This window comes from Chelonoidis abingdonii, chromosome 2 (assembly GCF_003597395.2).
Source record: "Chelonoidis abingdonii isolate Lonesome George chromosome 2, CheloAbing_2.0, whole genome shotgun sequence".
Taxonomy (NCBI): Eukaryota; Metazoa; Chordata; order Testudines; family Testudinidae; genus Chelonoidis; species Chelonoidis abingdonii.
Window position 1 is genome coordinate 17,790,937 of NC_133770.1, and position 15,473 is coordinate 17,806,409.

At 40.4% G+C, this 15,473-nt stretch overlaps 1 protein-coding gene across 16 annotated transcripts in view; it reads right to left on the reverse strand.

Moving 5' to 3' along the window:
• Nucleotides 1–15,473, reverse strand: part of KMT2C (lysine methyltransferase 2C) — a 356,746-nt gene that overhangs the window by 54,558 nt on the left and 286,715 nt on the right. For 15 of the 16 annotated variants that reach the window (XM_075062190.1, XM_032767811.2, XM_032767809.2 and 12 more), the window contains 10 exons: nucleotides 12,370–12,474; nucleotides 11,953–12,000; nucleotides 10,284–10,421; nucleotides 10,065–10,097; nucleotides 9,867–9,980; nucleotides 5,320–5,458; nucleotides 4,840–5,054; nucleotides 4,601–4,674; nucleotides 2,855–3,037; nucleotides 331–2,208 (listed from right to left, as the gene is read on the reverse strand). In XM_075062190.1, coding sequence (XP_074918291.1) covers nucleotides 331–2,208; nucleotides 2,855–3,037; nucleotides 4,601–4,674; nucleotides 4,840–5,054; nucleotides 5,320–5,458; nucleotides 9,867–9,980; nucleotides 10,065–10,097; nucleotides 10,284–10,421; nucleotides 11,953–12,000; nucleotides 12,370–12,474 — 2,927 coding nt within the window. The remainder of the gene's footprint in view (nucleotides 1–330; nucleotides 2,209–2,854; nucleotides 3,038–4,600; nucleotides 4,675–4,839; nucleotides 5,055–5,319; nucleotides 5,459–9,866; nucleotides 9,981–10,064; nucleotides 10,098–10,283; nucleotides 10,422–11,952; nucleotides 12,001–12,369; nucleotides 12,475–15,473) is intronic. The other variant, XM_032767806.2, reaches the window with a different exon arrangement.

Below are 15,473 nucleotides of genomic sequence, written 5' to 3' on the forward strand. Positions count from 1 at the left end.
AGCTAGCATCAATATGCCTATTCATGCTACAACATCACCTTAATTTATGGTGTAGAAATACCTTCAGACTAGACAGCACTATCCTAGTCAAAATAGAGAAACTTTTCTTCATAAACATAAGAATTAGAAACTCACTCCTTAAAAATATCAAAAGCTTGCATTCTGCATATTCTGATTTTGTTAGATGGGCCAGGGAAACCTGTCAAGTGGCCAAGGGCTGGCCAATAGGCTTTGAGTTTCACACCTCTGCTTTATAACAATGTAATACGGGAGATTCCTCTCATTGTGACATTTTAATAGCACAAACATTAAATTGTATACTGAGCTCACCTGTCTTAGTTTCTCTGTGTCTGCCTGAGACATGTTCATGGTATTCCGTGTATCTGTGACTCCTGTAGTTGGTGCTGGGCCAGAAACTTGTGAGACTGTGGAAAACTGCTGCCCTTGAGAGCTAACTGGAGAATCTGCAGATGCATTAAAGTTGCCCTCAGATCCAGACCTTTGCTGATCAGCTTCGTGGGCATGCTGACTAGTTCCAAAAGTTTCTGGCTGAGGTCCTGGAGTCACTGGAGGCTGATCGTAAGGATCATGTGCTGGGGCTGCTGGAGCAAGGCTAAATGATTCTGTTACAGCAGGTCCTGCTGGTCTTGGAGTTTGAGAACATGGATCTGGTGGTCTTACAAAAGTACCCTGCAGAGCAGTTCCTCTGTTTTGGGATGTCTGCAGGAAAGGATCTCGATTTGGCATTAGTACTGGTCTTACCGTGGGTCTGTTAAAATTCTCTGGAATCCCTGGCCTTGGAGTTGCTGGTGGCTGAGAATAAGGGTCATTAATAACTGGCCTTGGTGTTCCAGGAGGTTGGGCATATGGATCAGAATGTCTCTGATTTGCTGGAGACTGAACAAATAAATCTGCTGGCTGTGCAGGTCTTGGCGTGGGTGGTTGCTGCATATATGGATCAACAGTGGTGGGTCGAGGTGTTCCTGGAGGTTGGGAATAAGGGTCAGCAGCTGGCCGAGGAGTACCTGGAGATTGGGAATAAGGGTCCTGAGAAGCTGGCCTTGAAATGGGTCCAGACTGAGAGAAAGAGTCACTCTGCTGTCGCATTACCCGAGGTGGATGGGCAAAAGGCTCCTTTATTGCAGGGTGAGGAGTCAGAGGAGGCTGGCTATATGGATCATTAGAATGATTGTGGGAAAAGCTATCCACTGGCCTTGGTGTCAAAACAGGCCTTTCATATGGATCAACAGCAATGCGTCTTGGTGTTGGTGATATTGCTCCATAAGGATCTTGTGGGGACTGTGGTGGACACATTGGAGTTTTAAAGGGTCCAGGGCTGCCATCAACAATGGGAGTAGGAGTCAGTGGTGGTCGTGCATATGGATCAGCAGGAGTTATTCTCTGTCTTTGAAATATATCTGTTCTAGGAGCTGGTTTAGTGAATGCGTCATTGCTTCCAGTTGTTAAAGGAACTTTCCCTGATTGTTCCATAATTATGGGAGATCTTGGTACCCCCAAAGGTTTGGGGAACTGATCTGTTGCCATTACAGGTCTGGGTGTATCTGGTGGTTTTGCATAGGGGTCATTGCTAACTGGAGATGAAGAACATGAATCTCTGACTGGTGAAGGCCTGCTTCCTGCTGGTTCACTTACTTGAATGGGCCTGGATACAGATGATGGTGGTGGACAGGTATCCACTGGTGTAATGGTGTTTCTTCTGACAAAGTTTTGGTTAACAGGTGGTGGCCTAGGTGTTCCTACCATTTTAGCATAAGGATCCATTGGAGAGGGCGGTCTAGAGTTTGTAGTACTTGGAGGAAACATCTGTTGTGATGCAGGCTGAGGAGTCTGTGACTGAGCAAGAGGATCCTGTACTGGCATTCTAGTTGGGGTTGGGGGTGGAGGTGGCGCTTGTGGTTTGAGAAACACATCATCGGAGGATACCGAAGTAGGGGTACCAGGTAATTGTTGTTTGGTAAACAGGTCTTTGTGGAATGTCTGTTGAGCAGGAGACATATTTCCATTGCCAGTCTGAGGTGTTAAGGGGCTCTGTATCCCACTGCTAGGTGTGTCTGAGCCAGACTGGTTTAGAAGCTGTTGTGAACCAAACTGTTGTTGTTGCTGCTGCTGCTGCTGTTCATTTTTCACTTGCTCAAGTTTTTGTGTGGCTTCGATCTTGGCTTGCTGCTTACTTTTCTGACGCATTTGCTGGTTTAAGATGGGAAGAGAAAAGGTTACATTTATTAGTCCAGGGAACGTAAGGGCATTTTGATGACTGAGCATCAACTAATTAGGATCTTCAGAGACATATGAGATCAGTTAAGAATAATTTAAAAGCTTAAGTACAGTGGGGGCAGAATGCCTGGTCATTTATGAAACTAAATTACATTGGCAAACTCCCCACTGACTGATTGGGGAAAAGTATTTCCCAGATTCCCAGAGGAATAAAGCTGCTTGCCAACCTTCCATACTAAAGAAGCAATGCAGCCTCATTAACAAGCAATAAAGGGCTTTGGAGTAACAGAAAAGTGCCAGCCTCATTTAAAGTGAGGGTACCCAGGGTGAAGGCCTCGTCTGTGACACATGACAGAAAAAGGCATACACCATTGCTCTTGGCTGGCCTCACAGAAATAAAGATAATTAATTATGTTAACAATCAACAGAAGTGGTAAAAATAAGTCAAATATTTTTATATATCTTTTCTTCTTATGACCAAAATCTTCACTCTATGCAGAGTGCATGTTATGAATTTATATTTCCTTCCTTGGATAGATTAAAATTGATTTTCATCCATTAAGCACAGCAACTACCAATAAAAAAATCTCACAATAATAAATGACCAAAGATAACACACCTGTCTGAATTTCCACTCCTGCTCATGTTCTGATTCCCTCTGCTTTAAAGGATCTTTAAAGAGGTCTGAGTCGATTCGAGAGCTATGATCAAAGCTATCCTGTTGCTGCTGCCTTTTCATGGAGTCATTTGACATCTGCACTTTATTGATGCGTAGAGCAGCTCTATTATCTCTGGCTTTTTGCTGAGAAAAAATAAAAATACAAGTACTTTTTCTTTTTTTTTCTGATATGTGTAAGTACTGCATCTATCCATTCTTCCTACAAAATCTACAACCAAATTATTGATGTGGTCTGATTTCATTGCACACAATCATGAATAAACTAGGTTACTCTCTTGTAACCAGAACTACTAACTGCAAGTCTATAGTCTTGACAAAGTTGCAGTGTGGGATTTGCGTATGCCAAACCATGTCAGGCAAAAGAGTCATTAACAATAGAGGCTTTAAATGTAAGTTAGGAGATTCTGTTTACATGCAGAACAGGGCCAAAGAAATACAAATATACCAATACACATGTCAAATCTTATATTTGTGTGGTCCCAGATTTGAAGAAAACAGGCAGCTCCCAGGTAAAATGAATCAACAGAGGTTCATTTGAAGAACTTTAGTTATAGGAGAATAAGATGCACTAGTGGACGACATTAAATAGCCTCTATGCATCCCACTGAGTCAGGCTAGCAGTACAAGCATAGGATTGAGGGTTAAAGACAAAGAAAAATTGGACTGCACAATAACAATTCTTCAGATAAGCATTTTCAAGCAATAATGGAGTCTTTAAACTTTTAATGGCTGCTTCAGAGAGTCGCTTCTGGCTGGCATTTTGAATCTGGCTCCTGAGTACCAAATCCTGACAGTTGCTTTTTCAGATTTATGTTACAGTTCTCAAATGCATATTGCACCTTGCAGAAATGAACCTTTTTAAAGATTTAAAAAAGCAGTCAAGGATGAGAGCTGCATAGCCATGATGACAGCTGAATTAATGCCTGCAGCTTCTTACAAAATCCTCAAGTTGGTGTGACATTTTTCCTCCCTTTAAAGTAATGGGATGGTACATATTAAAAAGTGATAAGGTAAAGAAAGCTAGAGTAAGAGCAGAAAAGCTGGCTTTTGAGCTTCAGTCACTTGGTAGATTGAATTATCTTATTCAGCATGAAAGCTCTTAGAGGTGGGACTGTGGTTTCTTCTGTGCTGGTACAGCGTTAATCACATTGGTAGTGCACAAATAATAACCATCAGCAGACATTTAGATTGCAAGCTCTTTGGGGAATAGAGTGTCTCTTACTATGTGTATGTACAGCACCTAGCATACTGATCTTGGTTGGGGCCTCTAGCTAATATAAATAAATAAATGGACGTAGCTTATATTAAGACTGAATGGCTAAGAAAATAGCTTTAGAAATAAGTTCTAAAATTACAGAGGTCTAAAACTGCATCTTCTGGAACCTTAGGGTACGTCTACACTACCCGCTGGATTGGTGGGTAGTGATTGATCCCCGATCGCTCTGTGGTCGACTCCTGTACTCCACCGTGGCAAGACACGGAAACTGAGTTGATGGAGGAGCGGTGGCAGTCGACCCCACACCAAGGTAAGTCAACCTAAGATATGTCGACTTCAGCTACGCTATTCTCATAGCTGGAGTTGCATATCTTAGGTCGATGCCCCCCAGTGTAGACCAGGCCTTAGTAGTTTTAAAACCAAACACCCCACAGATTAAATGTACAAATGCTAGTTTTAGTTATTGTTACCACATATGGTGCTCTTTCTTGTGAGCTTGCTTTTCTCCACAGTTTAGCAATCTGCTTCACTCTTGTAGTCCAGTCTGCAACCAAAACCAACGTATTGTTTTATTATGCAGGGTTTTGATGATTTTATAATTCGTCAGACAATTTTTATAAGTAGAAAAAGTTAATGCTCTGGTGAAGAAAGGTGCCTAACAGAACTGTTAAAAATTTTTTGCCCCCTACACAATAAATTACTTCCTTGCCTGGGAATTCTTCCTTTAGGTTGGGGAAGTTGATATTCGTGTACAGAACAGGTGCTACTGTTGCCATTTCACCAAGTGCTTCTTCTTTTTCCCACTTCAGAGTGCTTCTTTGAGCATTGGACATTGTATCCCCTTCTCCTTCCATAGGGGGAGCAGATGGTGTCCATGAACTATTAGGATCATTTACCATTGGATTAAATGCTGGGTTCTTATCCCTGACAAATCAAAACAGATGTTTAATTTTTCAATCTTCCTCTCAATATAATATGAAAATTTATTTTACAAACACTCTGTTCACTACTCCAGCACTTAGTATCATGTCTTTTGAAAAGATTTAAAAGAGCAAACATGTTTTAAAACGTATTTAATGTTTCTGTCAAATAATAAACATTTAAAATGTGCAGTGGCAAGTATGCTTCACTGATACCACTCAAACTAGGCTAACTGTTGAGTAATTCCACATTCTTCAGCTTGACTTACCTGGTATCACTGTACGGTGGTTGTGTAATAGGAGAGAAAGTGCCTAGTCCAGCTCCAGGAGCCAAAGGTGTATGAGGGAGATGAGGGGTAAGTCCAATCAGGCCATTCATAAGTGGTACTCTTGAAAACACACTTTCCCCTGGAAGGCAAACGTTGAAATGATCAATGTAAAGAACGAGTGTCTGAAGGCTTTCAAGGTATTTAAGACAAACTTTGGAGAGGAATAGGCCTTTTGTCTAATGGTGCTCGCCATGAATACATTTATGCTATAAATTAGAAGGTTTCTAACCCTCAGAGGAGTGAGGTTCTAGTACAGCTTCCAACAACAGTAGGAGGAAGAAGTAGCCAAACTAGCTTTAAACCAGAGCTTGATAAGATTACATGACAGGATTAAATGATGGGACTGCCTGTGATACGAGGGGACTTGATTCGATGACTCAGGAGGTCCCTTTCAGTCCTACATTCCTATGTGCCAACTTCAAGCTTTTGGAGAGGATTTATGAACATATGACATTCTCTACCACCATAAACTTTAGTGAGTCCTTTCCATTATATCCAATCAGTATGTACATGTTTCTTATGATTTTGGCAAGTCAAAGGATTCTTTGAGAATTTCCCATCTTAACTCATTTTATATCAGGCTAGCCTGTGTTATATTATTCCATTTTACATATATGTATCTTTTGGGGTGAGGAAACAGAAGAGTAATTTTGAGCATTTGTTTTTATTTAGTTAGTGATTTGAATATCTGTTAATACTGCTTGGTTACATATGATTAAATACTTGGAAATGAGTTCATGAAAAATAACCTAAAATTCACCAAAAGCTGCACACAACTCTTCTATATATGGGTGTGCAGCAGGCCCCAGATCCTTTGTTTATTTGAAAATATCTTCTTTTACTGTTGGCAAGAGCATCTCGGATCTCCTGCTTCTACAATGGAAGTAACTGGTAGTTGTCCAAATATATAAGGGTGAGGAACACAGTGGGGACAACAGATAACAATAAAAGCTAAGCTCCTTCAACTGTAATGTAGCAACTAAGATTGTCTGGTAGGCTTCTGGAAAAGACTAGAACATGGCTTACAGACAGCTCCAGGGTATCCCAGGCTGCCAACCACTGTGATATATCTAGCCTTCAAAGTTCTTCCCTAAAGGAGACATAGCAAATACTCTGAATTGGTGTTTCAACAACAGCTATTGTTATTTTCTGCTCTCTCAGATTACAGCCAAACAAAGAAGTTACTCATCTTGTGCAGTAATGATAGTTCTTTGATGTGCCCCCCTATGGGTGCTCCATTATAGGTATGTCTGCGTCCTTTCGCTGCTGATTGGAGAACTTCAGTAGCAGTGTCCATTGGGCCCGCACGTGCACTGTCTCCTCATGCTGCACCATGAGGCTAGAAAGCTGCGCGGACTAACTGTCCTCAGTTTCTTCTCTACCACAGAATCATACTGAGAACTCCAAAGTAGGGGAGGAGGGAGGGTAGTGGAGCAACCACAGTGACACACATCTCGAAGAACCATCGTTACTCCACAAGGTGAGTAACAACTTCTTCTTTGAGTAGCATCCCTATGGGTGCTCCACTGTGGGCAAATCTGAGCAGTAGCCCCCCCTTGGTGGGCTGGGACTTCGTGGTCGGTTTAATCACAGATTATAGTACTGTGGAGCCAAAAATAGTATCAGAGGCAGAGTCCTTAGTGACTGTATAACGTTCTGTGAAAGCGTGGACTGCTGAAGATACTGAATGAGATGGTGATTGTTTTGGCTATTCTTGGGTTTGCTGAGGAGACTTCTTGCTCTCTTTTTCGACTTGTGAGAGGAGTCCCCAGATCGTTTTTTCAACTCACTATCCTTTGAAGTCAAAGGTTATGGGGAAGAGCCATGCTCGCCGGAGGGTTGGGGTCGGAGAGCAGACTCCATAAAGATGATTTTCTGGCAGAGCTCACTGTCTTTGTGGGATCTCTGTCAGAGCTGCTGCAGAGGGAACTCTCTTGTTGGATGCGGCCATCGCCGAGGCAGCAAATGCACTGGGAGTGCTGGTCTGTGACTGGGTGCAACACTTCTTGAAGCCTGGAGAGCCTGCATGCCCTTGTCCAAGGGGGTCCCCCGCAGAGGGGGGTCCACACAGGAACAAAGCCTTTTCTTTCTTCATTTTTTTTTAAGGCACGGCCAAATACAAGTCAAAAGAAGGCTAAAGGGTTTCTAAAAGCTAAAGATTAACAAATGAAAAGAAGAGTTAACGATCTACTAACGGACAGATAAAGGCTCTGGCCCTAGCCAGGGGCAGTTGAGAAGAAACAGAGGATGGTTAGCCCATCCTGGCACAGCAGGAGGGGAGAGAGTGCATGTGCGGGCCCAAAGGACACTACTACCAAGTTCTATTATCAGCTGTGCGGGGACGCAGACACACCTATAGCGGAGCACTCATAGGGACACTACTCGAAGAAGAACCAATGCTACATCAAGAAAAAGAAAAGGAAAACATATCCATGGTGCCAGATAACAGACATGAAGGCACTGCACACAATCTCCTTTCACAATTCTTAAATAAATATTAAGCATTTAATTAGGAATCTCCTCTTCAGAGAGGGTTGGTATACCAGAGTAAAGCTTTCTAATGTATGATTTCTATACTCTTATCAATGAAATAAATAAATCTAGTCAAATGTACCTCAATATTTCAATAAAATATTAAATCTAACAATTTTACACCACTATTAAGGCAGAATGTTTTATTTGTATCATTAAAATATTAGTGCAGACAGGACACAGGAACAAACTGGCCATGTAATCTATTACCTCTCGTTTGCTTTAAATGATCTAATTTTTAGAAGTTCTTGAAGTCTTATATTTTTCTAGAAATTCATCCAGATTAAGAAACAAATTATTTCTTCCTTTCTTAGGGTATCTGGTGGTTCTAGAATTATTCACTACTGAAATAGATTTCTGAAGCACAAATACATCACCATGGGCTCTCTGCTTGCACCTGAGCTAGAGCCGACTCTACTAGAGACGATGGCTGATGAGAAAAGAAGCTTTTAACTATGTGCCTGGGTATTATGTAAACCAGGGGTTCTCAAACTGTGGGCTGTGACCTAAAAGTGGGCCATAACACAGTGCTGGGTGGTCCGTCGGCAGGGGGAGAGATTGGGGGTAGGGTAGGAGGATGTTGCTCCCTCAAAACTATATACATTACTGTAGTTGCGGCTGGCGATGACCCTCACCAGGACCAGAGGAGCCTAGCGTCCACAGCAGGCGACAGAGGGTGAAGCGGAGCTGCCAGGCAAGGAAAAGGGGTCGGCCAAGAGGTGGCGGCACTCAGGGCAGCTGGAAGGTTTGCAGCCATTCCCACTCTGAGCCAGCGCACCCCGCAATCTGTGGCTATCAGGACCCCTGAAGTATCAGCCCCGCGGCCCTCCTAGGAACCTGGGCTCAGCACTGCCGCTCTGTTTCCTTCTGGATAATGCTGTGAACAGGACTGTCACAGGTAAAGGCCAGGTCCATCCTGAGTGTCTGCCTCTGTCCAGCACTTTGGAGCCCCAAGCTCCTCCCTTGTTCCTGGGCAGAGGGTGCCTATGAGGCATGCCAGGGTGCTAGGTGAGTGACTGGGGGCATGGCTGTCAGGTGATGAGCTCAAGGCACTCAGCGGGCTGCTGAGGTAGAGGGTGTCAGCAGGGGCAGGCAGTGGCACCTGCCTGGCCCCTTCTCCCTCTTGCCTAACCTGGTCCCTGCTGAGGCGAGGGGCCAGGCACACCCCATGGTGTCACTCTCCCTGATGGAACTGTGTTAATAGTGGGCCGCAGTCCATAATGCTCCTTCACAGGTGCGCCTCACGGAATAAAAGTTGGGAATCCCTCATGTAAACAACCAATGAAATACTATTGATGGGGCACTCAGAGTGAAAACCTAGAATTCTAGGATACATATTCCAGCATTTTCTCAGAAAAATCTATCCAAGATAATAGAACTAAATAAAGTAAGTCTGATAACCAGCCTTCTTCTGGATTCATGGCTTGGGAAATAGATTTGATTTGGTTTTGCAAGAACAACAAAAAAGGCATCCGTCCCCGCCTTCTCTATAATTGAAATAATGGAAAATTATGCTAGCTCTCTCTTCCTTGTCTGAATAGTGCTAGTTAACTTTCTTAGATTAACCTTTTTACAGAAATTTGACTGAATGGCACTGTCACATTTAGAAAAAAATGTTATAATTAAGGGGCAGACTAACTCCTTCACCGTGAGAGTGTGCTTAAATGTACTGACAAAGCAATGAGACAAAATGTCATAATAGGAGCCCTGCTTTATTAGACCACTTACAGTACTATACCAGTCAGCCGGTGTAACAGCTTCAGTATTTCACAAAAAGTCTAACAAAAGATAGCTTTTCCTCTCAGATATCAAAATTCATTCACATATGTATCAGATGCTCAATTTCAAAATGATTTGTAAAACAAAGCATACAGAGTATTTACCCTAGCATAGTTTATCATCATATTTATAATATGAAAGATACAATTGGTTTTAAAAGAAACAGAAGACCATACCCTGATTGTGTAAAGGCATTAACTGAGGTGGAGGCTGTGGCAAAGGAGTTGGCTGAGTGGTTGCAGGACTCAGTACAGCAGTGAACAAGTCTTCCACATCCTTTCCTTCCAGCTCTGTAAAAATAATATGCATAACTTGGCAGGTACTGTTATATAAACTAAATTTAATAAAAGACAGCAATGCTCAAGAACACATACCTGGAATTTTGTACAGTTTACCAAGAATTGCACCTGGTCAAAGTAAAAAACACAAAATTAGCAATAATTCATTTCATTCTTCTAGATAAAACATAATAAAATTAATTCTGTAATTGTAAGTGCAAAGGCTAATTTTAAAATTATATAGACAGTAATAATAGAAAATAGGAAGCATTTGCTTAAGTATTCTACAAGGTCAACATGTAAGAAACATTTTACCATCTGTGACCATTTTGTCTAGTTCTGGACTGAGAATTCCATCTAATTGTTCTTCACTCAGGGGCCGCGAACTTGGATTGACACTTGGCTGAGGCAAAGAGGAAGGATCATCAGAGATGGGACCAATATCTAGTCCAGCTGAAGGGGTAAGAATATTAAGTCAGCTGTAAACAATGAAATCTACTGACACAGGACAAAGGCCATAAAACATTTCCAAAATGACTTTTGGTTACAGTTTAGTTGTAAACTAAACTCATCTGCTGAAATCTAAAAGTTGATTTTCAAGAGAAAATAAGACATCAATAAAAATCAGAAAATATCTGATTTAGATTGCTGCATAGTTTGAGGAAAAGCATCTAATTTAGTGAAATGGTTAGAATTAGAAGTCTTTGAACCAAATTTTGTTGTAACGGGACTTCAAATTTAGTCACAGAATGTTTTCAAACACTGAATTCTCTAAGGCCTGGTCTACACTGGGGGGAGGGGGGAAATTGATCTAAGTTACGCAACTTCAGCTACGTGAATAAGGTAGTTGAAGTTGACATACTTAGATCTACTTACCGCGGTGTCTTCACTGTGGTGAGTCAACTGCTGACGCTCTCCCATGGACTCTGCGCCTCTCGCTCCAGTGGAGTACTGGAGCCGATGGGAGAGCGCTCAGTGGTCAATTTATCGCATCTAGACTAGACGTGATAAATCGACCTCTGCTAAGTCGATCGCTGCCTGCCGATGCGGCGAGTAGTACAGACAAACTCTTCAAACTTATTGTTTTGTTCATTTTAAAAACAGGAATTTCCTGCAGCAAGTACATTTAAACCTGACTGAAAGTTACCTTTGATCTTAAGTATCCCCCAAAACTCCCATGATTTCTGCTGTGTTAAATTAAAAATCTACTAAAACACAGTTCATGCTAGTAAATATCTGGCCTATATTAAAATGGCAGCAGCTTCTACTTTCAGAACAGGGCTAAAATATTCTGTATTGACTTAGAAAATACAATTGTGGGTGTTGAGAAAATACAATTGTTACTTTTTCTGTGACATGTATAATATCCTTTTAAAAGTTAAGAAAATATCTCAGAAGCAACAGACTTTTGGTAATACTGTACACAATCGACTTTAGTACTTGAAAGGTATTGCAGCATGAAATTCCAACTAAGAACCACCTTTAAAATAATGCAGCATGCGTCTTCTAGTTATCATAAATCTGTGTTTTATAAAGAAGTTTTATGTAAAAGTGACCAATCATCACCAGTGATTAAAAAAAAGACTGAGTTGATCTTTTTATTCATGCTTTATACATTGACATAATTAAGATGCGTTTTTAAGGTGAAAACAAATATATCACTAATACTACTATATGTAACACTGTCAAATATGAAAGAAAGCAAGAAAATGCATAGTTTTGCATTGTGAAACACAAAAACAACAAATTTATTTCAAAAATTCAAAAGAAAACTTTCTATAATTCTATCAAGTACACAGTGCAGGTTTTGTAAGTTGTGCTTGGCTCAAACAACACAGAAATATAGAAAAAATGAAAGCATGGATTAGTTACACAGAGTAACGAAGTACTAACATCTATGCATGCACAAACAGTTCTTTCAGCTGAAACCACTAGGAAAGATGACTACTTCTAACCATGGGCCATCCATTGTTTAGTTTCTTACCAAATGGGGAGGGTGAGTTCTCAACCTGGAAAGTGCATAAATCAAGACCTACAGGACCCAAACCAGATAAAATGGATGATTATAACAAGAGAAAAACAAACAAACAAACAAAAAAATAACCCGTAAGAGCATACACTGCTGCATGCTGAAAAAGCTACACAGGTATGACAGACAACAGCAGCTGTTTTTATTCCCTTACAAGCAGCAAAGCAAAGGGCTGAGTAAAATAAAACACTGACAAGTTTTTTGTAAAAGAAGAGATAAAAGGCCTTCTGAATTTGGAGTATACTTAAGATATAACAGTTACATAAATATCAAAGCCATACATCACATAACCTGTGAACATAACACATGAAATGTGTCTATAATCAAGAGAACAAAGAAAACGGCCACCAAGGAGCACTTAAAAGCACATACCTGAATGATCTCCAGACTTTACTAAATCATCAGAAAGTATTCCAAGAATATCATCATCTGTGTTCAAGACCTCCGAAAGGTCAGCCAAAGGGTCATCAGAATTACCTATGCAAGATACAATAAACTAAAAATCAATACAGCCATGATCCTCACATATTTATTCAATTATTTGTCCAGAGATTTACATGGATTTAACAATTTCCTAAATTTAGTAAATGTAATGAATGAGCATGTTGTAAGGGAGACTAGCTGGATGATTTTAGGAAAAAACATATATGGAGAATTTCTAAAAAAAGAGAGAGAGAGAAAACAATAATCCCACAAATTTAAATGAGTAAACCAACTCTAATTCAATATATCATAATATGGAAGAATGTCTTAGGTAACCACACTGCACATAAGTACAAGGAGAAAATAAAGCAAAGTCAGGATGGGGAAAAAACTCTGTTTTATGAGAGTGGTTTTCTTATTAATTATATTTTTGAGGGAACATCACATTTGAAGTTTTTCTTCAGCTATATTTATTATACCTGGCAAATATCAATTGTATTGCCAACTCAAAGTGTCAAAAAATCATGACTGGTTTAAAATTTATGACATTTAACAAAACAAAAACAATGATTTTTTTATTCCCCTTCAATTTTTTAAACCCATGGGGTACACTTGGAATGCATTTTCAAGCTTTTCTCTACAAACTATGAAGGTAAGAAACACACACTTCTTTTAAAAAAATGTAAGCTTTCTTTCAAAGTAACATGACTCCAGGATCTAAGGCTTTAAAAAGAAACACCCAATATTGCAAGATTCACAATAAAATTGCAATAGCTGGCAGCACTGAAAACATTAAAGAAAAATGAAATCTAAATTTTTACTACTGATGGGGAAGTTATGTTCACAAGTATCTTCACACTCTGCAATTTATAATCATCTGGCACTATGGCATTTAGTTCACAGTAATAATATTTCTTTAAGGCTCAGTCCTGGAAATATGCATGTGTGAATAAAGTTACGAACATATGTACATGTTGCAGGATCAGATCCTACCTCTAGCCTGGAATGAATGTTTGGGAAGTGTCCACCCTAGCCTTAACTTCAGGTAGTTTACATGTTTGTAAACAAATTGATAGTTAACTCTAGGTAAAAATATCTGTAGATAAATGCTTGAGCACAAATCACTGAATATTATGAAGCATTCCAATAGGATGAGTTTGACAAATAAACCAGAATAACTTAGAAAGTCTATCAGGAAAAGTAAAGACTACTGAAACCAATTGGAGAAGTACCTCAGGAGTAAAATATGAAGAATAGGACAGTAACATGGACAGAGATGGAGGCAAGTGAAGGTGGGCAGGACAAAGAGGGACAGCAGTAAGACACAGACTAGACACAGCAGTAGAATGGTAGAAAGACGTCTACACTGCAGCATTTCTAGTTCTATTCAGTCTAGTTTAACCTGGCTCAAGGGGCTGTGCTTCCAGAACTTCTTCTGTGAGGCTACGCCATGGTCTTCTACACCTCACATGACCTGAAGGTTTTTTCAGCTGTTTAGATTAAATTTTCCTTTCTCTAACATGATCCCACTACTCCTACAGGTTCTTCCCTGAACCATGCTAAAAATCAGAGTAGACAGGAGAATAGACCTGACCCTCTTTGTATAATCACTTACACCCATGCAAAGTAGCTGTAACATAGTACTGTCTTCATTGGGTAATGTTTTATGCTTCAAGCTTGCTTTGTAATTTATAGGACAATTTATCAGTGGAGAATGGCTACTAGATTGAGCTACATTATTGTGCATAGAGAACAGGGACTAATTATAATGAGGGAATGTTGTAAGCCTCTCTCCCAAATCTGGACCTTAGCGTCCAAAATCTGGGTGCTTAGCATGAACCTCCAAGCTTAATTACCAGCTTGGATCTTATCTCGCTGCCACGAGACAGGAATTACAGCACCTGCCTCGCTCTGGTCCCCCCAAACTTTCCCTGGAGGGACCCCAAGACCCAGAAGCTCTGAGTCTTATCGGCAAGGGAAATACTCCACTTCCCTTCCCCCTCCCTCTCCCACCCAGACTTTCCTCTCTGGGCTAACTTGAGAGTATTGATGCAATTCCTTTATCATCACAATACCAAGAAGCATATCTCCTCTATCCACAAAGAGACAAACCCCAAATACAAGGAAACAGAAATGATTCTCTCTCTCTCTTTTCCCTCCACCAATTCCCTGGTCTGCAGAGCTTATCCTCCGTAGTTCTAACACAAGAGAATTCCTTCCCTTGTTCCTTAGCCTACCCAAGAGAAAACTCAAACAGTCTTACAAAGAAAACTTTATATAAAAAAAAAAGAAAGAAAAAGACATCAAATTTCTCTTGTATCGAATGACAATACTACAGGATAATTGCTTAAAGAAAAAATGAACAAACAACCTTATTCAAAGAGATACAATTAAAACATCCAGCAAGTTACACACACGATGAAATACACCACACAACACACATGAAAGCCTATATGTTTTTCTACCTGTCTTACATTGGAAACAGCAAAGAATTAAGATAGAAAGAAGCTTCTCATAGCTGAAGAGACGAGACAAAACGACACAGACCCAACAAAGAAGACACCACAACCCCCTTAAGCTTTTAAAAAACCAGTTTCCTGATGGTCCTCTTGTCAGGTGTTCGGTCCCCTTTTCAACCTTTACAGGTAAAAGAAAACATTAACCCTTAGCTATCTATTTATAGACAGGGAAGTACTTTAAGTGCCTCAGAAATGTGTTCAGTTGTAGATAGTTTTTATTTAATCAGTGTATCTGGTGCTAAATAAACAATATGGAATGTAAGTACACACTGTGGACAAAAGCTGATTTTGCTTTTGTGAAAAATTTGCCTTTGCATATTAACTTTGCATTTTGATTCCAGTACACTAATCATGCAGTGGTAATTCATGTATCACCACAAATGGGTCTGATGACATAAGATGGCTAGATGGCTTGCTAACTGGCTAGCTAAAAGGATCAGATGCCGTCACGCTTGGCTTTATGAAAATATCCACTCAAATGATGCAACTTGTCTGATGGCAGAAGTATCGAAGCAGGAAAAAAAAGAAAAAGGT